The sequence below is a fragment of the Varroa jacobsoni genome, unplaced genomic scaffold (genome assembly GCF_002532875.2).
Source record: "Varroa jacobsoni isolate VJ856 unplaced genomic scaffold, vjacob_1.0 scaffold_135, whole genome shotgun sequence".
NCBI classification, from domain to species: Eukaryota; Metazoa; Arthropoda; class Arachnida; order Mesostigmata; family Varroidae; genus Varroa; species Varroa jacobsoni.
In genome coordinates, this window is record NW_019213037.1 from 119,279 (window position 1) to 143,775 (window position 24,497).

The following is a 24,497-nucleotide window of genomic DNA, read 5'->3' on the forward strand; positions in this document are numbered from 1 at the left end:
CACGAAATTAACAGTGATTTTAGCAATAAAAACCGATCCATGTCATTAACAGCAACGCGACAGATCACATTTACCTATAAATATTTAGTGTTTCGCTCTAGAAACAAATTTGTATCAAACGTTAGCGTTAGCGTTGGGGTTACAATAATAATATCAACAAGGTTCCGTTTCATATGAACTCTAACATTCGTTTATTCATATTGAAGAGGTAGCTAAGGCCTCGGAAAGTTCGCTTTTCTTGACCCCTAAAGGAAAGTTTCTTTCGGCGTAGGACTTCTCACTTTTGAACTTGAGCCAGTTATTATATTATTAATATGTCATCGGTTAGAAACGTATGTTGTGCAGACAGTGGATGAGGGTCAAATAAAAATTATTGGACGGAATATTTGTTTTGTAACGCGCATTTTTTTAAATTCATATTTTCGCGCTATCGACGTCTCCTTAACCAAATAGGCGTCTTTTCTTTGTACTTTACCAACTTGAAAATCATATTGGTAAATTTTGTATCGGTAAGATGAAAAAATAAGACTTATGTCTTTACATCTGAAAGATAAACGTAAGTGCGTACATACATCTCTACTCTGATCGGTCTGAACAAAGCTTCAAACAAAAGTGAGATCAATTCAAAAGTTTCAGATTAAAAACGATCTGTCCTTACCTCGCTAAGGGTAAGAGAGTCTTATTAATTCTCTTATCTTTGGCGATCGCAAACGTAAGTATTTAATTGGCTGTCCCTTGACACCACTTGTTTAATTTCTTGTGATACAAGAGAAGGCCAACTGAACGCTTAGTTTGCTTACCAAATCAGTAAATTGTTGCATAATGTTGTGCGAGTATTTGTTTGCCGTATATATATACATATTTTTCATTATAATAAGGAGTACTGTTCGTTGATGATCTGAAAAGGACACCCCATAGAGTACCTTGCAATCATAATACATCTATATAATCCCAGTACTCAGAAGAATACCTCTGAACAACTTCGACAGAACATATATATATATATATAATGGAATTATAAGTCCATTTATTCTTGTCGTGATACTATCACACCATAGCAACGATCATGAATTCACAACTATATCACATAGACGAAATGCTCGAAGTAACCGTCGTGATTTCTGTCTGTAGTCGGACTAACCGTTTTGCTAGTTTGCAATGTATGACGATGCGTTCGTTAATGCTATGATATCTCATGATCGTACTATTTTGTTAATATGAAAAATTCTTTGTATAGCCTAGCGCTTCTTCGTTCTGTGGCGATCAACCATGCGTAGTAAGTACGTCGTAGCAGGCAGCAACTAGGGTCACCACCGTATCCGGGATTTGTAGCTGCTGCAGGCTTTCTAGAATCGGAAATCTTCGCATTATCGCTAAATACGGAATTTTCAGCTGGACTTCCATAACTCATCATCTTTTCCATTAGGAGATAACACTAACAGTAGACGTCGTGTGCGTAGTTAGAGCGAATCAGAAACACAATAGAAGTAGTTCATGGCGCAAAAACATAAATCCGATTATCTATCTGTATATGCGTTTGTCGTTTTTTGTCTATACGTGTTTGTGAATAAGCGTCTGACACATGAAGGTCGCCACCTATTTAGCAAATATCTGAAATGCGTATTAGCACAAATGATAAATGCAGCAAAATGTCACGTAATGCCTGATAACGGTGGCGCTGGATTCGCGCAACATACCGTCAGACAGAATGAAACAAAATCAGCTTCTTGATAGACCTTTAGAAATCCGGCAAGTAATCTTACGTTTGTCCGTAATCCGTGTTTGAAACTAGACGTGTCATTAAGGCGTTGAGACAAATAATTATATAAAAGTGGTTCTGAATTTTTCTGGAAATCTAGGCAGTCTGACATAAACTCAGGTACATATGTATACTAGTTCAAATTGATTTGCAAGCTTGACACACAGAATGACAAGCAACTATATTTTTGCTTGTCAGCGAGCTTCTCTGAATAGTTTTACTCATGCCTACAGCTCAAAACATCCTAACAACAACAAACTTTAATATTGAGTATAATCGGAAATTTTCACCTCAGTGATTATTGAAGGACATCAAGATCAATGGGTGTGATCTTGATTATGGATCGTATGAAACTGATGATGGAAACTAATGAACTTGTCGATGTCGATGGCTGATTAGAACCCATCGCGTCCCTTCTAGGGTTTATCAGCAGGACAGTTCCACTGATAAGTCTATCGCTGGACAACGAGGACTTGTCGTCGTGCCGGGATGTACTCGCATGTGAAGCTGCGATAGGCCGAGGCCTACGCTGCCGCTGTATGACCGCGGCTCTCGATTCGAGGTGAGAATGAGCTCGAGTGGATTTCATGAAGACGACCGACACTTCTGGTATCCAGGCGAGATGGAGAAAGACACGATAGGCAACACCTGATTATAGAAGGAAGCCCGAAATAGATGTGGACGTAGTAAAAAGCAACCCTCATTCCTATTTGATATTGGTGGTAGCGTGAGCCGTTGTAGATATGTTGGCTTTCCTCTAAAAACAAGTCGTCCATACCCTTTTTAAACGAAATAAATGATCGCGCACATATTTGTTAAGTACATATTAAATGGTACAATTGTGTACGTACCACGACTTGCAAGCGGCGACAGATGTGAGGCGGTAGCCGACTTTGACAGATTTTCTGCATCAAGTGTTGCTGGTATTGTTGCAGACAGAACTTTGGTACCGTCGGCTTCCTTTACTTCGTTTGACGTCATTTTCGCTGCATTCGCGATATCAGCCGTCAAAGGCGGTGTTGTTTCAGTTGTTGTTCGAGTGATCTTGCTTGATGCACCTGACCGTCAGTCGTCCGGTATAGGCATCAACCTACAGTCTTTTTTATCCATTCCACTAGTTCCATTAATGTTGCTATTGACACTGGCACTGTTCGATCGAAGGGTGCTATTGGTATTCTTATTATTCGTTGTGTTACTATTATTGTTGTTATTTGGGTTGGGATTAGTGCCATTTCCTTGGGTTAGTTGCTGCTGCTGAGCGACACTCGCTAGGCCGCCTATGTTCAGAGGCTTCTTGTTAGCTGCTAACTGTACCGCCTGAATATCCATAGGTGTAACAGAATGTCTCGATGCTCGGGAGAGAATTCGATCACGGTAGTTTTCTGAGGCATTTGTTGGGGGTCGACGGTCTGCGGTCAGGGTAGCTACTCGACTCATCATGTAGGTAAGTAACTGTCGCTCCTGTACAAAAACGTTCAAGATATATGATTAGTCTGGGATATTATTACGCTTATGAAGTTTTACCACAGTTAACTTCTCGACTGCGCAACTATATATATATATATATATATATATATATATATATATATATGCATGTATGTATATACCTACACTAAACAAACCTTTGATTTTACATGTAACCTTACATGTACTATAATAAATATTCACTGGCCACGGACACTATAATATTATCCGCCTATAATTATTTCATTAGCCTGTTCTAAAATGTACGCCACAAGTTTAATCTAGCGCTAGATTTGTCTGGACTACATTGTGTTGACTTTAGGTACAAGCTTTTTGATGTCGCCTAATTAACTTTGTTTCCAAAACGCAACAGACGTTGCCGTTCCAACTATTGTCAATTAATTTATTGATTCTGTCCTTGAGGCACATTGATGCGAAAAAAATTATTTTTATAAGAAACATTATTATTATTAAATTATGAACTTAAAATTGACGCTGTTCCTGGAACCTTGTAAGTATAGGATTTTGCTATCTTACCCTATCCTATCCTATTGAATGAAAAGATAATAAATAGTTCACGATGATTTTAATAATTGATGATTTTGAATCTTCGGCCGTTACATATATTGATGAAGACATAGATATTAGACACGTCTGAATCGGCATATTGATTCTGTTTTTCATTAATTGTTCCAAATTGCAAAATTTCATTGATTCTATTCTTCTTTGACTATACATATTTGGATGTCTTTTTTGACGTTCTGGCAGTTTTCTCTAAAAATTAATGATGAAAAATTTACTCGAAACGCATTTTGTCCCCATTGTTACAGACGCAAACCAATACGAGCAATGGGATTTTCGCAAATATCACTCAAAAAATATCAATTTCATTCTTATTCTGCTGGTCGATATCTATCGACTGGCATCAAGAACACTCGCCGTTCTAGGAACGCATACCATGTTAAATTTCCACCATTTCTGAGCCAAAAACTAAAAATTAGCTATATGAGCGTGTATTATATCTGAATTCAACTCACTGAGACTTTGTTATTGATGGCAAAAAATGTCTCCCTACATAGACTTGCACGTAAAAAAGGTTTTCATTTCAGCGTTAGCTAAACGAAAAAGCTACTACCTCGTTTTTGGCCTTTTTTATGACAGAATATTAACTTTAGCTGTTGGAAGATGTATTGCATTTTTACTTTGGTTGTCGATTGGTATCAAGAATCGGCGTCAGGATAGTATTACGTTGCACAGAAAGTGGTTTCCGAACATCGGTGTTTCGCTCAGACATTTCCAGCTACTCGTGATATCAACCACTACAGTTTTCTAGTTGATATTTATCGCTGTGAAAATGTCCCAAAGCACATCTCACTCTCACCTTACCGTCAAGAAAGCGAAGCGAACATCTTCGTCGGCAATTGATCATTGTATCAATCAATCAATCAAACAGCCGTTTTAAGTACGTAAAATGAATTGTTTCCTAGTTCGTCGACCTTTGCATAGTATGGCAGATTAGGCTTTCATCCTTTGTGTATCGCTATTAAGCGTTCCATCAGAGGGCTGGGTCCCTAAGATTAGCAAACGAACTACCCCCTACATAAACCTTCACATAGATATTTGGCTGCCAGAAGAAAATTCCATCAAAAAGATTAAACATAAAAGCAACTTCTACAAAAAGGGCACAACTTGCAAAAAAAAAGGTTAATCCATTGAAACAAACTGCCCTCGGAAGAAGCATTCACCTAACCGGCTCCATCGTACGCAGTTCTGTCCCGCCTAGGACTCTTGGCATTGTTGCGCCAACAATGCCAAAGAGGTTGATTTGCGCCGGATGGGCGAATTAAACATAAACACGCAAGCACAGTCTCAACGCTATATACACACACACACACATACATATACAGTAGAATGACAACACGTATTTTAGACATTTTTCAATCACGTACAAAAATGATGAATAAAACCGTCTTCCGACTTCTCTGTAGCATTGTAAATTTACTAACCCGAGTTTTTGCGTTCCTCACTGCCTCCGGTATATCAGGTATGAGCAGCGTCAATAAATACTTGACAACAAACACTAAGTGCTGAAACAACAAAAACAATTAGCGCAGTACGATTCGAGTCCACGCGTTTCAAAAAATCAGAAGAACTATTTGTAAAGGGTTTGTATTCCCGGGGCACTTCGAGTTACCGTAATTGATCACTCTAGTGCGTTGTAACAGCTGTGATAGTTTATTTCTCTAAACACTTATGAAGCCATGAGATTCGGTCAACTAATACGATTATTAAAAAGCTGCCTCAGTTCAGGCTGAAAGAACTGTTGTTATATATTAACGGTGTAGCAAAACGATAAAAACTTAATATTAACGATAATATTCTTAAAAAAGGTCCCTTGACGCAAACAATACCGACCTCAAAGCCGACGATAAACATAAATTTCGTTAACTTTGATCTAAGGTATTCCGATCCAAATTGTGACGTGAAGGCAATCAAGAACGCGTTGGTGACAACTCCAAAATAGTTGATAAAATTGAACAAATGCAGCCAGATTCCTGAAAGTGTACCAAACGTATTTTTAGAAATTGGCGAATTATTTGTTTAGGCCACTTACCTCCTTGGACGATTTATTTACTCAACTTCTACCTCTGTGCATGTAATATCTCCGCTGCTAAAAATGGTTACGAAAATTGGACAGCAACACTTTTCGGCACTGCAATTCGCGCCGATAGAAATCCAGGCTCTAAAGTAAGAAAAACGAGATTTTTATCACACTGAAATTAACGTTAGACCCAAAGACTGGCTCTTATTCGTCTAGAGGGGGTCGAGAAATATCGAGAAGAATGCACACAGGACTTAAGGAAGATATTCATATCGGTGAAAGGGATTTACATGCTTTCTACACCTGACCATATCAAAACAATTCTCTCCTTTGAGATGAAATCGGTAAGGAAACGAAAAGGCCTTACGTTATACGCTCTACCATGAAGCCCAAAGCTCACAATTTTGTCTATAAGAGAACTGTAGTAGGAGATTTGCTGAGCATAATAAGCCTAGCCGACCGAGCATTCGTCACGGATGATAAAGAAAAAATCGAAATTCTGAAGAATTTTCTATGAATTTCTACGAATTCTGAAGAAAAAACTATCGCACAATACAAGGAGTAGTTCACCTGCCACCTCAAAAAGACGTTTTCAGAATGCTGTACATGATGCCGATACCTGTCGACTAAGCATCTGGCAATGCCTGAAGAAGCTACAGACGAAAATGAGCGAAACGCTAGATGGACCTCCATCTGTTGTGATGAGGAAGCTTAGACTGTCCTCGTTATACCTCGCTTTGATAAGTTATTCGAAAAATGTTTGATGATGGATCTGTACAACAAGTATTTAGGACAGCTACCGTATGGCCTATCCATACAAATAACTTTGACGGCCACATTCTTTTAATAAGCAGCTGCTATCGTTAACCTTTATAAGGTGCCAAGTCCTGGAAAGTATCATACGTTCGGCAACATCCACAGGGTCTGATATCAAACGCACAATTCATCTATAAACGAGAATACGCTGCAGCATTTCAGTTATTGGATACTCAATTCAGTCGGGCATCTAAGAGCTACAAGTGCCACTGTTTCAAGGATATATATTTCAACCTTAAAGCTTCTGCTTTCAAACGCGTCGTATGACTCGAGCTGTTAACTTCGAAGTAACCTCGTAACTCAGCATTAGAGTCCTTGAAGGGCCTGTAAATAATCAATATTACCATAGTGCTAGTGGCATATTTTTAGGGCAAATACACTAAGCCCTTTAATGTGTATTTCGTATATAAACTTTCCAGCATACATACGGGCGCCGCCACTACTGATGTAAAATGTACGGACCTGTAAATAGGTCTTTCTTCATGCAGCAAGATTTTTATCAATGGAACGAAAGCCTTGACTAAGTAATAATGGCATTTATCTATAGAAAATGATCCCGTTTTACACTTCGGACGTGCGAATGCCAAACAAAAATATAACAGAAATTTCATAAATGTTAGGTCTCAGACCGCAATCAAAGGTCTAAGTATCTTCTTTGACAAGAGATTCTAGTTCATAGAACTTGTATGCCGAGGGATCATGATCTACGCAGTGCCATTTTGAAATCCAGACCTAGTCGATAATAGAAAGCTTTTTGTGAAAAAAGTGAGATTATAAGTGCCTATGTAGTAGAAATCTTATACCTTAGTTAGATTTTTAAGATAACTGATTAAACGATGTTTAAAGAACTAAGTGAGAAGTCGCTTAATCTTATTGAGACCAGAGTCAGAGTTAGGAGTTACTGCAAAAAGTGCATAGCATACACGAACAATGTTTTTCGTGTGTGTACACTCAGAGAGCTGAGTGTCACGTGTAAGTGTCGCTCTGTAAAACCGTATCAAACCGAGTGCGTGAATGTATATGTATAATATGGACTTTTACTGACATGCGTTTTAGGTGTATGCGCAGAACAATGTATTACAAGCCAACTGAATATATACATTATATATTTTCCGTTTAGATTTCTCATACCGATGTCGTCATCTCGAAATGGTACGGGCCTGCGATTAATCCATAGCAGGCGATTGGAGTCAATCCGTAAATCGAATATGTTGTAACCGAGAGCAAGCAAAGGGGCTAATGGAAACGAGCACGCGAATAGCTAGAAAGAAGGAATTAAAAGACGCGCTGAAATCAACTATATCTATTTGTATAACAACTATCTATTTGTAAATATATCACCTGTGCACAACCTTAAATTCCGCTTCTTCCTCCACAAAACGGTTCTAAGCAAGAATGTTCAAATAGAAGGAGAGGTGAAGTAAGAGCCGCAATTTTGCATCTATCGAACATTTCGATTTACAATGTACAAAGCGGATATCTTAAAATATTTATTGTGTTTTAGTGCTAACTCTGCACTTTGAAAGAAACAGTTTTGGCGTACCACAAGGTAACCGTATTGTATGATTTTCTCGGCAAATTCATCACGACGAAATTCAGCGTCCTCCTGCTTATATAGCTCTTTGACGAGGTAATGCTGATCTGTTTCACTCCCCTCTACGTCGGTCACTTTTTTCATAAGCCCGTGCTCTCGGAAAATCTGCTTTAGGAACCTATGAAGAAAAATTAGGACAACGATGAGTTAGGAGCTTAATAACTAGTAGACGCCCACAAAGGTTAAGACAAAACAAAAGTGCTTTCCGTTCGTTTATCTTTGATTTGCTTTTTGCATAAATCTGGTAATCGACGATATCTATCCACTTCTTGCCGTAGGCATCATGACTATGCTTTTCCTTGTATTACTTACGGCCAAACCATATCGTAGAAAAACTTAGGCAATGGCTTGACTATCATGAGTACGAGGAGTTGTAGAGATAACAGTGACATACAAGTATCCTTATCTGTTCCACACGAATCCTTAAAATCATCACCTAGATTAAACAGTGAACCATTCTGAAAATAAGCAACAAAACTTGTTTGTTCTGTATGTATATATATATAAACATCTTGCGTTTGCATGTATAGTTTGGAATACTACTATACCTTTACTATCATAGGTGTTTGTTAGTTTAAAACGATCTAGGCAGAAAAGCATAAGCAGCGTTGCAGTTTTGCTTCGACAAAAAATGCAACACTGTTTATGAACAGTAGTGAGATGCACTGCAGGCAGAAAGTGCATAGCCCAGGCAACCCGTCACCAAGTAGGACCCATTTTATATGAGTGATATTTATATCCGCTAGCATTTAAAGGGTCTCTACAATCCGTTTCAGAGTTATGTTAGGACGACATCTCAAAGCAACGTTTAGCGCATGCGTCGTATGTGGCGGACGGTCTGCACTAACCCCCTTGATGTCCTGTTGCTCGTCACGGAAGAAGGCAGTGTAAAATAGAGATGCATATGCGTTTGTGAACTGGAACGCGAACAACTTGATGATGAGCGCGTCGTTGTATTGACTTTGCGTTCGGTGGTTTTCTGTGTGAGAGAAGGCGGAAATAGAGCGGTTCTATTGACCACAGTCTCTTACAGGCTATCGAACAAAGATGAGAAGTATCGAACGATACCCTAGCGAACAGAGTCACGGAATTGATTGAAAGTATTGGAAATAGAAATAATCCTATAGTTAAGAGCGTTTAGTGTACCCCAGTCGGTGAGCTTCTCAGCCACGTACGCGTAGCATTTTCCGAGAATAATAATCGACACCGTGTTCAAGCTAGGTCCAACAACTGATGAATGGAGAGCCTCGCAGTTAGCGCTAAAAGCTTGTGGATTCTCTGTTTTATTGGCGCCTCCACAGTATACATTTGCCATGTACACTTGGTACAATGTGACAAAAAGCACTGATGTTATGACTACACATGTCTGAAAGTAACACAAATTAATTTCTTTGTTAATGTTAATAATTATTAACTAACACCTATTTGTATCTGTTTAGTATAGTGCTGATAGATATTTGCTTTTGAAATTCTATGAGAACTGGCTCTCTCTGTTTTTAAACAACTGCTGAACGTATGATTGATTTGATCTGATCTCACAGGACGGACTCATAACTTATAGGCAGTTTTTCTCGACTTACCATGAGGGTGAAAAAGGCGAATGATACAACATACTTGAGGGCTCTCTGCTTGAGTGGATAATTCCACCGCACTTCACCCGTTAGAAGATCAGTCTCTGAGATTGTCCCATAAAACTGGGGTCGGTCTGGCTCCTCTGATGAAAAATGGTCAACATTCCAACGGAGCGCAAGCAGAGATTGGCGACGTTTCCATATTTCTAAAAAAATTGTACCTAAAACCATATGAATAGGATAATGTAGAGTTTGATTTGCGAAATAATGCTTGATGGCATTCTGAATATTATATATATATATATATTCTGATTAAGAAAATGAACTAGCGTGAGACGGGTAAGCTCAATCAACTTAAAACCCGTTTAGATCCCGCTGCTTCCAGATTAGTCATATGCTTATATGAATAGAAATGCAGGCTAACATTAGTGAAGCACAACTATTTCAATTTGGCCTTAGAATCGCTGCACTCAGGCCAAATTACAATATAAACTAAAATAGAAACATGGCTTTAGCACCTTTCCTTGCTGCGCACACACCCTGACTAGCCGTACGACCTTTTTGACAAAACTATTTTTTCCTAACATGTTAAAAGCTTCAGTCACTGAAGTAGGCTAGTTACAGCTTAGTCAAAGTCCCATACTTTGAATCGAAATCAGCTGAGAATATAAAAATGAATAAAACGTTTTCTGTTCGAAATCTTACAAAGCACCTCCGAACCGTTTAAGCACTAGTTGGGCAATCTATTAGCCCGAAGTGGAATAAATTTATACTATTCCTCAGTTCTATCGCATTTGAAACGTAAATGTATATGCTGTGCCAAGCGACCCGGCGAACTTCACTTGAATGTCCACACAGTCGTTACCTATGGGTAGAAAATGCCTCGGATTATTTCGGAACGTGAAGCACACAGAGCAAAAGGTACATAATATGTTTTGCGTCCATCTGATTTGAAGGTTCTGGCTGAAGCTGCACTTGCATACTGCACATAATTTGAGCGTAGTGTGTACTGAGCGTCTTCATAGTCGTTGGAAAGGGTGTATCGTAAGTCGCACAAGCCATTGACTACTACCTGTTCCCGTACCTAAACTATTTAAAATTAGCTACGGTCGATTCACAACACCGGGCTTTTTCCTACTACCAAAAATCACAAAATCTGAAGGAAGCATATACTCACTCCATAAACAAATACTGAATGCCCAAAACGGAGTAAGCTCAGTATCTCCCGCAACTTTTATCGTGTCCACAAAATAGACAAATACCGAAGAACTGCAACATTTCACGCAAGTTAGCAACTCTGTCAACCTTTGTTTTCATAACAAAAATCTTTGCAAGCATGAAAAATCACGCTTTTTTCCCTTGATAATAGTTAAGCATACACAGATCCTATTGTTATATCAATTCGTTTCGGATAGCTAAACGTAGCAATATTTTAAAAGAAGAAACGTTTTGTTAGATATCATTGAATTAACAGGTGATATTCAGATACGATAGGAGCATACTGCAAGGACAATGACGAATACGTTACGTAGTGCCCTGTACACTTGCAGAAACGACGCTCAGATCAACGATTCATACCTCATTGTAGCGTTATAGGCTCGCGCCAGCTTAGTATCGTTAATTCGACTTGGATCGAAGTTACTGTCCTGTTGAACTCTGACATAATAAAAAGCAAAATGAAATAAGTCAAACTTTTACCGAGAGTCACCCACATAAGGCGAAATTCAGCTCTATAGTCTGTGCCAGTTTGCTGGGCAGGGCCCGGTGCTGTTTTGTCTAGCAAAGCTTTCGTCTATAAGCAGTAATTGAGGCAAGGTTGCGCACTCACTTTTGTACGACCCCGTAAAAGAATACACAGAATCCAATTACGGCCGGAATGACGAGCGACGCTATCAGGGTTCCGACCCAAGCGAAATAGAATGAAATCTTTTCTCCTAAGTAGTCCCTATAATCGTTTAATTCGACACGACAAATGTCGGAATAATTAACAAGTTAATAAAATAGACAAAATCTCCTGGATCAAATAAATACATTCATAAGCTGTCAGAGGTAATATGGTGAAATTTGCCGTGTTTCATTGTAGCGGACGCCTACAAGACCTGGGTGTAAAAAATTTCAATCAGACTACTCACACTCCTTTAGCAAATAGAAGATACGATTTAATTCCAAGAGGGCTTTTTAGTTATTAGCTAGTCTATAGGCTTTAAGTGGGCTGCTTTTGGACTGAGGTTGCTCTACGTGGCTTAGACTCTAATAACTAAAATCTTCTTTCGATGGCTCAACAACAACAGCTACAGGTAATAAATGTCTACAATTAATTATTGTCATTGAAAAAAAAAAAAAAAAAAAACTAAATTACTCATGGAACGGTCATTCTCAGAGTGTTTTTGGCTGCACGTTTACCATGGAAATACGCACCGAATAGCGTCTAGTGGCTGTCCTCTGAGCAGCTGTCTCCATTCTCGATCGAGTATTACGCGGGTGTCTGGCGTCACCTTGGTAACCTGCTGCCTCGACGTTGAAGAACTGTCGGATTCATACGGTTATGATCAGGCGGCATTTGAAAACACGAGACAAATGCATTGGCTTAGGTTACGTTCCATTCAGGCTGACAGATGGCAATTATAAGCGTATATATATATATATATATATATTCTAAGTGCGCTAAACACTTGCTATAATATGCTGTCTTCGTGGGGAATCTAGGTTCCAACTGCAAAACTCTTCTTTGTTACTCGGCTATCGGATGCAAATAATGCAAAGCTTCAATTGCAGTGACGACTCGTAAAAATGTTACGAAAAGCTTAATTTTATTTCAATTGTGTAATATAAAGAATTACATTCGTTATATGACTCCTCCGTAAAAAAAGGAGTGACTGTCCCTGTGAATAGCTTTCGTTCTAGACACCTTTCCTCCACCAAGCGCAAACCATGTGGTCGAGCCAAAAGAGGCAATGCAGGGTGTCTCAAAAAATGTATATATATATATAGTTAAAATGTCTATAACTTAACTTTTCATCTGCATATGGCATAAAATGTATACGGTTTCCCCTGTCGCAGATGTATAAATTGCCCTTCGGTTCAACTCAGTGCCGATAACGATGGCCAATCACTTTAACGAACATTTCACATGTTGTAACGTATCTTGTTCAGCTGCAACTTTTTAGTGCTTCAATGTTACTGGCCTTCTGGTGTTTCGGAAGAAAAAAAAAACCGTGTTGGCGTCAGATCTGGGGAATGCTGGCAGGCACCTTCTTATCCAATACGTCTATTTGGAAAAATCACCATTATGCTGTGTTCTTTTGTCACGATGATACTATGCAGGCGCGTCGTCCCAAAGTAAAATTCGAAATGTATATATATATATAAGCAGAACGATCATGAAATATACGCATTTATTTCTCTCGTGCAGTATATATCACTCTAGTTAGGGTATTATTATAACCTAGAGATACTTTGCCAGATGTTTTCAGATCATTTCTCACAGTAGTCAATCTGATTTATCCTGTTTCTCCGTCGTCTAACAGTTCTTAATAAGACTTTCTTGCGCGTTTACGGCGATGCTGCCTTTGAAGCTATGCTACAATTCTAGCAGAGCTGAAGAACCGGCCACAACGTATAAGCATACTGGAAAGCTTCTCAAAACTTAGACAGAATCGAGTGGGAAATTTAATCTGTGTAACGACATAGCGATAAGATTGGCTATGGCTAAACTAACGGTTCTATGATAGCTGTAAGTTCACGACGATGTAATAAAGTTATTCGTGTTGTAAAATTATATTTATACAGGCCCAAATTTTCTTCATCTTACAGTTCTCCCGACATGCAAACGACTCCAAGTTACCCTAGAGAATTTTCTAATTATCACGCCAGTATATCATTGTCACGCAACCTTTGTATTTACATCCCTATTAAAGCCGGGCTTCGTTTAAAAAGCCCATATAATATGTCTAAAATTGGCAAACGTATAATGTAGACAAGGAAATAGAGGTTGGCTAGCATCTGACACAGTGTAATTTGTTTTCCTATCTGATCTAATTTTTTCCGTTCTTTGAACATTGCGAACCCGATTAAATTTAAGATTATTCATTTTTCACCAGACATAACTAACACTTTCAACTGTCTATTTTATTCTAAAAATTTTTTTTGTTGTCTAGTTTCCCAACTGTGGTTATACTGCCTATTACATATTCCTAAATGCACCCCGGATGGTTTAAGTTTCTGACAATTATTCTGGCAACCTTTGAAAATATCCAGTGAAAAAATTCTTTGTATTCGCGAAACAAGACTTTTTAGAAAGAAAAAAAAAGAAAATTAAGAATACATTTCGCACTTCAATGAGGCTAAACCTAACCAAGAAATCGCTGCACTAATGAAATATTTATACTAATTCATAGCTCATAGGCTTCTTTACCTATCGCAGAGCCTTTGAGGTAATACCCAACATACCCCTGGCTCGGATAGAAAAATAGTGAGGTGTATATAGTCCTGTACTATATGCGTACCGCGGATGTGGATGGAGGTTTAGCAGACAGTAAAACAGATTGACATCCACACTCTTACACAGCGGAGAAAATTTAGAATCAAAACTAGAAATAATTTCTCTCCTATTAGTGATATGCAAATCTATTTTTAAACGCCACTCAAAAAGTTGCACGGAAATTCCTCAGAAGTAACCTTAAATTTTCAAGCAGATGAATAAAACTAGGTCGGACTTTTACTTGGCCTTCGCGTAAAAAGGGTGTCTTTCTATAATTTTATCTGTGTAAGCGTCATACAAGCGTCAAATTATATAGTTTTGTATACTCTAGTTGTAGTCAATCTTCATGATAGTAAAAAAATTATATTTTAAAGCTCAGCAGAAATTTGGATGGGACACTAAAATCTGGACACTAAATGAGACTGGAGTATTGGTCACACAGATCGTGTCGGCAAATATCTTGTTTAGAATCGCTAGACCTTCTTTGAATTTTGGACCTGCGTCACTGATCTGTCTACAAGAAGCTACTTTTACGCACATCAATGCTATGGTAACAGTGTCGGCCAGTTCACTATAGGACCACTTAGGTTTGAATCCGGCAGTACATACATCCTGTTTCTGCAGTAAAAATTGGAGCAATAAAAAAGAAAATGATAATAGCACCTTCTCTTGCTTGATCCCCAGCTTACTTGTATCAAGTCCCTAATCCTGACATATCCCTAAAGCAATGTCCTTGATATAATATATTTATCATCTACGCTAACAATCATCATCGATGTGCAACATATAATGCTTAATTAAGCTTGCTTACAAGACTCACAAAGATATGGCAGGTTCTGGAGGGTAGAGGAAGGCTTTTATTGTCTGAACTGTGTTGTTAGAAAAGGAGTATATTCGTCAGGCTCGTGTCATGCTCATTTTCTAGTTTCGTAAGCTGAAGCACTCATGAAATTTATACCTGTGTATCGGATGGGCCATCACTTTAAGATGCTTTGAGACACTTTAAGAGGAAAGAATGTTCTTACCAAACATACATTCCCGTTAAACGAAATTTAGTACTATTAGTTCGGCCTATTACTCATACTATTACCGAAGTTTTAATAAATGTACGCGAATAATATTACACGTCGACTATGATCTGGTCGACCCACATTTGTCCTTGTGTAGCCTAGGGATACATGTTCAGTTGAATTACTTAACTAGGCCTACATATGTAAAGAGAGTACAAAAAAGAGTAAAATGCATAGGTATTACAACTTTGCTGCGCCTAAATTTATTTACTGTATGTAAAGAATGTACAGAAGCGTTGTCAGTGTTTTATCTTGTCTACGATTAGAAAAAGTTATCTCTGAACTTGTTCTCGTAGCGCACATCTAGCCCGTACGACCTAGACATATGATGTGGGTCTTCAGTATAATTCATTTTACCCATTCGAACCCAGCAGCCGAATATTCTTAGCGACGTGGAAAAACGATCTAGAACGCATTTATCATCAGCTAGCTGTTGTTAGAAACCATGAGATAATGCCGTAGCAATTTAACCCAAATGGAAAAGTGAGTTTGTATTAAAGTGGGTTGGATATTTTTATAATTAAGCAATACGTCATACCCACTCAACATAGCGCGACGATTTCCTAACCCTGAAAGAAGCGTTAACGTGGCAATCCATTGCTGCGCTTACCCAGTATTGTGCAGTTCCTTCTTCTTCACAGAGGCTGATAACCGGAACGGAACGACGGGGGAAGGTTCAAATACTGAAGCGTCGTGCAAAATGAACGCATCGATGTACACACGTTGTAGCAAAAGGTACGGCAGCCCTAATATAAACGTTTTGTAAGAAATAATCCAGAGTAGCAAATCACGTTAGGTTACAATGCGTTAACTCTGACATTGCTAGCAATAGTTAAGGAAAACTAAATATCTGTATTAGATTTTTCATGTTTAAGGGTATCCACATAAACATGACGTATAAATAAATTACAAATATGACTATAAAGTATATATATATATATATATATATATATATATATTAGCATGAAGTATGCACTTCGTCACAGGGCTTATTTGTTTTAATATAAACCACTGCTAAGCGGCTATCGTCGGCTCTATTTGTCGACTCGATCAGTGATGCCGTGAACTACATCGCCGCAATCGAACACACATTATACCGTTGCGGCATTGTCTGATCTGAAATACTGGACAGGCAACGACTGCCAAAATCCGTCATATATACTATTAACTTCCCTTATTCGTGCAACAATGCGTCGTATACACATAATAGGGGATGAAAAAAAAAAAAGATTTTCAAAGCTTCCTGAATAAATCGTTATGCTTAAAACAAGGATACATCATTTTTAGAAAATAGTTAAGTTCCATATACAAAGATTCTAAATTAGTAATACGAAATCAAGTCAGGAATCTTTTAATAGCGATTCCTTTTATGAAGGAAGCCGATACTACCTTATAAAGCGTCGTGCGGCATTAAGTTCTTGTCTACATGATCTAGTTCTTAGAAAATGTCAACACGATTTATTTAAACCTTACCCTTTTTTGTGTGAAATGATTTGCTTTGGCTCCTTTCTTCTAGCAGAGAAATGTCGATGTTACTAAGGATATAGTGGGTCTGCAAGAATGGTATCAGATTCGGAACAAAGTTAAAAAAAATTACACGACTATAGAAAGTAGAGAACGAAGCTTTGTATCCAATTTTACGAAAAGTTTGGAAAAAACGCTATTTTGTCTTTGCCAAGTATCACTTAAATTCTAATATTACGAGGCTTTCAGAAATACTTCTAATAGAGCAGAATATGCTAAATTGCGCTTGTCTCTCTCCTCGGAGAAAATGACCCTTGTCAATCTCTTGCTAATCCTAAGTATACAGTGAAATGAATAAGCGATGTGGATAAAAATTAAGGGTGTGACATATGTTTAAGGTTTATTTAAAAATTTATCAATGTTGCGCTTTATTTAATCGCGCCTATCGTGTAAATTATCTCAGTTCTATAAGTGCTAGAGACATATTTAAAGATTTATCCCGCATGTAGCCACCGTAAAAGCAAGCCGCCTACAATAAATTAACTACTGATCCGAAACTCTTCGCCAAGTCGGAAAATACCAATCATTTCTAGCCCGAACACCACTAGCAGACGAAACTTCGTATATATCTACATAAAGCCTTTAACTATTGGTGGCTATCAGCTGATTGCGTGTCATCAGAGGATAATGGGCTTAGAAACAAAATTAACATTGATTGGGTTTCTTTCTAGGTGGTTAAAACGTTAGCAAGATCTCTTAACCAGCCTTTTACAGACTCTTCACCAGTGCGCTCGTCGCCATTCATTATCATTATAGACGAAACACGGGTCCGGTTGTGCCGCCCAGCAGAGAAAGCTCAAGCGAAAAAGTGGCGTCAGAAAAAAATAAGGTGGCAGCACCGAACATATTTAGGCGTAGAGTGACGCGCATACTCACTATGGATATAAACAGTACGAGATCATTATTACGGAAATGAAACGGTCAATGCTGCCTCATATGCCTTCTTCTGGAGAACCTCGTGAATATGTGGCACGGCAAGCGACAGTACTTACTAGAAGACCTCAGCCACGATTCAATCACGGCTTGGATCAAGAAAAACGGAATCCTTATATCCCCCACATTCAAGTGTATACCTTAAAGAAAGCGACAAGTATCGCAACGTATTCCGTCAAACAATTCACGAGTAATGTGATTAGCTGTTGGAGAGCTCTTAGACACTGACTTCAATGTGAGATTATTGAAGGGGAGTGCATCTCACATATTCCAAATTTCAACTGTCCTACCGTAGACAGTTTGGGAGCCTTTCCTACATATTGGATCGCTTTGGACAAATAATTTAGCCATCAGTCTTTGTCTATGAAAGAGGTTTTTTTAATAAAATATTTTCGTATCTGTTGCCTTCATGTAGTATAGCTATTCCAACGGTATTCCACAAATATTTCTGGTTCGTTCAAAAACTTTTAGACCTAAGGGATCGGTCGTACCACTAACGAATTAGTTTTTGCATTACGACAGTTTCTTCCATTCGTAATGTAGAGCTAAAATAACGCCTCGTTGTGAAATGAGACCGTCAAATCGGGTCTTTCTATTTATATAAAGGCATTTAAGACCTTGTATCATCATCCGTGAAGGTAAGCCCATAATAATTCAGTTACAACTCATTTCACTTGCATGTCTGTAAATGTAAATCTCCGCAGAGCCGACTCTACATACTATTGGTAATTATGTTCATGTGTTAAACCAGGAGACGGGTTAGACTAGCTAGCTCGAAACGCTAAGATGTTGCCTGGAATAATGGGTACTCGACACTTTACTCGACCACTGGCGACGCTCTGCGCTTGAATTCATCACTACCGAGAATATGACAGCTAGGTGGATTCCTCAGAACATGACTACACCCAGAAAATCCTGCTTGAATTTTTCGCTCGTCGAGCCAAAGCAAAATTATTGCCAGGCCAATTACTGACTGTCGCTGATTACTCGAATCGATCTGCTGCTTATCTAGCACAAACATTAGTAACGACGTCATACGTAGGACCGCCCACAACGACTTGTAGCTTTATGCAAACCTCCAGACAACAAAGTCTAAATATACTAAAAGAAATTGTATTGTCCATGCTTACCTACTCCCCTATCCAGAGATCATTAGCAAAAAGCAATATCCGATCAATTTTCGGAGATAGCTGAACCCAAGATCCCCTGAGAACGATTATAGCTCAATGGAGCCACCCTGTAACGGTATTGATCTCGTCTACACAAAAGGTACTATGTTTTATGCGCGCAGTATACACATGCTAGTATAGTACAGAAATAGCCGGAATGGACGCTATAACGTCATCGGAGTAAAATCTTCGATACATCGTGAAATAAATACATCACTCTGATATATATATGTATATATATCAGTGGTCTAATATCTATATATTAGATCACGTCAGATATGCCCAGAAAAGGTTAAAGAGAGGGTGAATTAAATATCCTGCCTAATTCGTGAAGTTCGTCGTAGTTTTTTGTGCGATCGTTTGTGTCTGAAGGTAGTTCTAAAACGAGTTTTTAATTGCTCGAGTCGATTGATTGATTGATTTCGCCATCTTTGATGTAAGTCGCCCTACGATCACTTCATGCTAGCATCACAAAATGTCCGTTTATAATTTTCAAATACGTATATTTCTCGCTGAAACGGATTCGAACGAAATTAAATGGAGTGTTTCTCCATGAGAGTTTCTAAAATCTAAAGTTTCTAAAGAGATCTAAAATGAATGCGGCCAATGGAGAGGAAATAGATGGCAGAGAATGGTTATAAGTATTTAAGAGTCATAAAAGCTCAAAACTAATAACGAACAAATGTTATTTACTACCTGTACATAAAGTTATCATGTACTGCTAACAGTCAATCACTTAACAAGCACATGATGTTCTCGATAACAGCTGGCATGTCTGCACAAACACCTGACCGTCGATTCTGTTGAATAGCTTAACAAAGATCCTTGTCAATGTCCGGTTCCAATGTTAATGACTGAGAGTTATTCCATTTTCTAACCTATCTTACCCAAACCTAAGTGCAAGCGACTATATCACCAATTCTGGTTAGTATAATATGCACAAACGAAAATAGAGAAATGTCATTCCTTCCAAGCTCAGACACCTCTCACTCAGTACTGCCACTTTCTTACCTTTTTTTTTTCAAGTTGTTTAGAAATAAGAAAAACAGCGGAAATTTATCTTACTCACAAAAGGAGCAGTCGGCTTGCTAGGTCGAAACGGCACCTGGTCTGTTAGAAGGTTTAAATGTTTCTTTTTGTTGGCCGTTGGGTTTCAGACCGTTGCGCCTATTTAATTATAAACCGCCCTTAATTCCGTAACGAATTGGAATTATGTGAGTTTTTGCTATAGGAAAGGCTCTACATATACACGCTTCAGTGAACAGAAGACAGCTTCAAATATCCGATCGTATAAATAGTCAAATACCAAAATGCTGTACATGAAGCCTAACGTAATGTTAGATATCTCCTCCCACTTATGTTCACATGTCGAAACCATTTAATAGTACTCTATGTTTGCGGAGAGTACGTTGGGTAGAGAGCAATTTCAACAATCGAATCCTTTCAGCGCATATGGTACAAGGAAGGCTCACTGAAGTCGAGCGTTGTCTTTGCTTCTATAACACCAAAATAAGGCGCCTCTAATTTACATTCAAATTTCACTATTTTGGTACCAGGTTTTTTAGACATTGAAAATTTCCCAACAGAAGCTACTAACTATTCCGAACTTTTTACTCTCTCTTCTATTCCAACAGGATTTTCTAAAACAATAGCGTCTCTTTAACGTGCTAGCAAAATGATCAGCTTATTCTGATGTATTGATTTGCCTACATGGAGTAATAAAGTCCGAGAAATGTCCCTTCCCCTCCCTGCTTCGTCCATGCCATAAACGTGTGCAAACAGTGATGCACTCAGCGTTTTAATAAAATATCTATTTAAGTAAAAAGTGTTTAGACTAGCACACAAGTAATCCTCTGATGGCGCTGTTGAAGAAGGTCTCTCGATCACGAGGTCCAATGAACCAGTCTTTGCATTTTATCTGGAACGGTGCACTGATGTTTCTCGCTGAAAAACATACGAAAGAAAAAAAAAATGTGTCGGCAGGATTATTTAGATAACCGTGTACACTGAGGCACTTAGGCTGAACATACGGCGATTGAACTCGAAAACGTAATAGCTAATTTTTCACTTGCAAGCAAGGGCTGTGCGGAAGTTTACGTAGCTAATGCAGGAAACGTGTGGCACCATCAAATTTTCATTGTTCAAATGTATGATTTCAGGTGCAAGCTTTTCATCCTGTTAACTAAAGATACTGGGTAGCTAATACAAGCGACTTGTTTACACTTGTATTTAAAACGCCATTTAAGAAAATAATTAATAGTTTACTTCTTTGTCCGAGATCGAGGAGCTTGGCCATCTTATCCTGGAGCCACTGCTGAGGGTCGACCGTTTGATCTGGGTCCTCCAGATCAGGTTCGTCATCCAACGAAATCTGAAGTAATGCAAACAACATCATATTCAAAGTCTGTAACATATCGTACTCTATAAACAATGCTACAATTCCTGGTCGACTATGAAGGGTTGACCAGGCACTGTAGCGTTTACTTCATCTAGACAACCCTTATACCTCGCGTAGATTTGTATGCACCAGCTCTTGTGTATGACTAATTTAACATATACTCACAAAATTATTATAGTAGTACTGCATTTTCCTGCACCGAAAATGGTCGATCAATACTCTTTAACAAGCCAATATGTTTTTCTTTTTACTCATTTAACATGAGTCTTCTACAAACTTAAAATAGATCCTGATGTTTTCGCTTGATCTTTGTGAAAGGCTTCTTGGTCGAAAGGTTTCAAACGTCTCAATAAGTAAAGTAAATTTATCTAAGTTTTTTGACAACACTACTCAGTTAACTTTACACGATCTGCTCCTTTAGTTATAGATTAATATCTCGCTTGCATATTTACTTACCTAATACTTAAATAATCTTACGATTATGCTAAACTTTCTGTCTTAGATGATGCAATATCTTCTCAAAATGAAACCCAAGAAATGGCTAAAAACTCGTCGAGCACACATATCCCCGCAGTGTTTTATTTTCAAAATCACAAAAATCCTGTGCGTTTATAAAAGAGAGTATTTTCTTAATTATGTGATTATAAAGCGACATAGCATGTTTCAGATAAAGACACGTAGTGAAGTCGCAAACAGTGCTTTCGATACCGCGTACTATTAAAAGTTAAACATTTTTGAGGGTGTATTGTTCTTACTTAGGTTTACATTGTTTACTCTATATCAGCTGTAAGGAAATACGGAGAATCCTCGTCAGTTATGTTCATTGACAGGAAATGTGCACATAGTAAAACAAAGATCGTATCTAATAGACTGATCCGAAGATATTTTTACTTTTTTTTTAGGCTAAACAAAGCCCTGTCGAGTATTTGGAACTATATATTGGTTTCGATTGTTTGTAGTACTAAATATCTATAAGCAGTTGTATATTAGGGTGCACGCGAACCAGGAGTGCTCTCTCTTTCATTTTATCTTGATACAATCCTTGAAATGACGAAGGAGCACTACCGATAGAGGGAAAGTATTGATAAATAGCCTATTTACGTCATGAACTACTCAGGATAACACAATATTAACAATATCTGTAATAACAACTTGATTCTATTTAGAATTCAAAGAAGGATAACTGACTCTGCGGATTGCTGCGTGGCTAAGGATAAATGCTATTCGTCTCAGACAAATATAATGCGCTATTTTCGTGAACATACAATCTTAGGGATATATCTCAATGTAGCAACCGGCATACATCAATAAGAGTATCCTCTCTACTCCACTCATTTCGACCTAGCGCACAATTGAAGCACAGACCACCGAAGTCTCGCGGCAGCAGAAATCGACTCGTATTATTACTATTATGCTCAAAGAATAACCACGGTTTATATAGCATTTCGTTCGAATTCTAGTGGTAAATTATTTTTTAGCAATAAATTCGTATATTCCCCGTTACTTGTTGAGAACTGCTCTCATATCTCAACCCATTTATTCTATCTATCTTACCAAAATGTCCTAGGTCTAACGTTGAAAATACCGTCTAATCAGTTTTTGACAGCTCTTCATTCTCAGACCTACTGCTACGAATTTCATTGACCAGTGATCGGAAAATGGTATCCCACCTGCGCGAGGTCTGGAGTACGTGGTGGGCACAGAAGACTTTCGAGCACAACCTTATCGTTCAAGCTTTGTTATATGTGGTCCGGCCTTTTCGCGAAAGAGGATCATTTCGACTGACTATTAGACCTCTTCTGCTGCCTCGCTTATTCAGTGTAGCTGGGACTATCCCTTGTTTGTTTTTTCTGTTACCTTGTTTTGCCAACCCAGTATTATCGAAAACAAATCTAGCCCGGGGCTTTAGCATGTCATTCCAAATGACCTGTTCCTGTCTCGTGCCTTTTTGCACTCCTAACGCAATTCATGGAGCACTCAGACTCGAAATTTTCATCAAGATCCCATCAATTCAAAATACCTGGCGATAGTTGAATTTTACCTCGGCCAAGCAACAAATTGTTTCCCATTCAAAGTTTCGACCGATTTCGTTCGGCTAAGAAAACTAAGATGTATTTTTACTAGATTTTACATAGCATTTTTAGACTAAACAAATGATCTTCGAGCACTCCTCTCATTTCACCCGCGGCATCGTCGCCGCATACGACACAGTTGACCGAATTGATTCGTAGTCTTTTAGCCCCGGCAGAAAATATAATAAATTATGAAAATGCAGTTTTTTTTGGGTATGAACTTTAGATAAAATCATCGAAGAAGCGGAATATTTTAATTCACTTTATAAATCCTTTCGTATTAACGAAGTTAATTATCGTCATCCATACCCATTACGTTTTTAAGGGTAACTAATGAAGATAGAGCAACTAGTAGATAAAGTACCAGGCTCTTTTGATAACAATCCTATAATTAACGTACTACAGTAATGAAACTAAACATGGTAAACAAGGTAACTTACCTTTTAGGGTTTCGGGCGTATTTCTGTATCAACAATGTATAACATAAGTTCTCTATTCGCGTCAATAGAGTAAGCTATAAGAAGTTGTAGATATGCATGCGTTAAATCGGGCGTAAGACAAGGGTATTACAATAATACCGTATAATTAGAGTGAATAACAGTGCCAGATGGACCTGCAGTCAGAACCGCGTCAGTTCGATTCCACTCTACAATATCTGAACCGTCCATTTGTGGCTTAAAATCCTCTTAAACTACTTAATGCTCTTCATGGGACGAAGTTTTAGATTTTTTTTCCAATTAGAAATAGACATATTTTTTTTTTAACACCGAGAGGTACAATTTTTTGTATATTAATTTGTTTGGTTTAAATCTACATTAATTAGTTACTTCCAAAAATAATTTAAATGTCGTAGTTTCTGACTGGGCGTATAGCCGGCCATCTGCTTGTACCAAGACACTTCTTTGTAAAGTCGAGAGCAGAGTAGAAACCCTTCCCGCCTTATCGATCCGCCATTGATGTGTGTTACATGCCCTTTCGCAGTGCTTCGCACGATGTCATAACCGAATAAAGCCAATAGTATGTGCTACAGACATACGATTCGCAC

At 38.3% G+C, this 24,497-nt stretch overlaps 1 protein-coding gene across 1 annotated transcript in view; it reads right to left on the reverse strand.

The window, feature by feature from the left end:
• Positions 1 to 162: 162 nt before the first annotated feature.
• The window catches only part of LOC111268415 (anoctamin-7), a gene marked incomplete at its 5' end in the record, with an annotated part of 26,556 nt that continues 2,221 nt past the window's right edge, over positions 163 to 24,497 (reverse strand). Inside the window, 19 exon segments of the mRNA XM_086971697.1 lie at positions 163 to 2,407; positions 2,611 to 3,220; positions 5,230 to 5,310; positions 5,639 to 5,778; positions 7,773 to 7,902; positions 8,185 to 8,353; positions 8,548 to 8,693; positions 9,084 to 9,214; positions 9,382 to 9,601; positions 9,816 to 10,027; positions 10,672 to 10,788; positions 10,948 to 11,075; positions 11,385 to 11,462; positions 11,635 to 11,751; positions 12,225 to 12,332; positions 15,967 to 16,102; positions 16,830 to 16,908; positions 20,826 to 20,926; positions 21,248 to 21,353. Coding sequence (XP_086827823.1) covers positions 2,825 to 3,220; positions 5,230 to 5,310; positions 5,639 to 5,778; positions 7,773 to 7,902; positions 8,185 to 8,353; positions 8,548 to 8,693; positions 9,084 to 9,214; positions 9,382 to 9,601; positions 9,816 to 10,027; positions 10,672 to 10,788; positions 10,948 to 11,075; positions 11,385 to 11,462; positions 11,635 to 11,751; positions 12,225 to 12,332; positions 15,967 to 16,102; positions 16,830 to 16,908; positions 20,826 to 20,926; positions 21,248 to 21,353 — 2,595 coding nt within the window.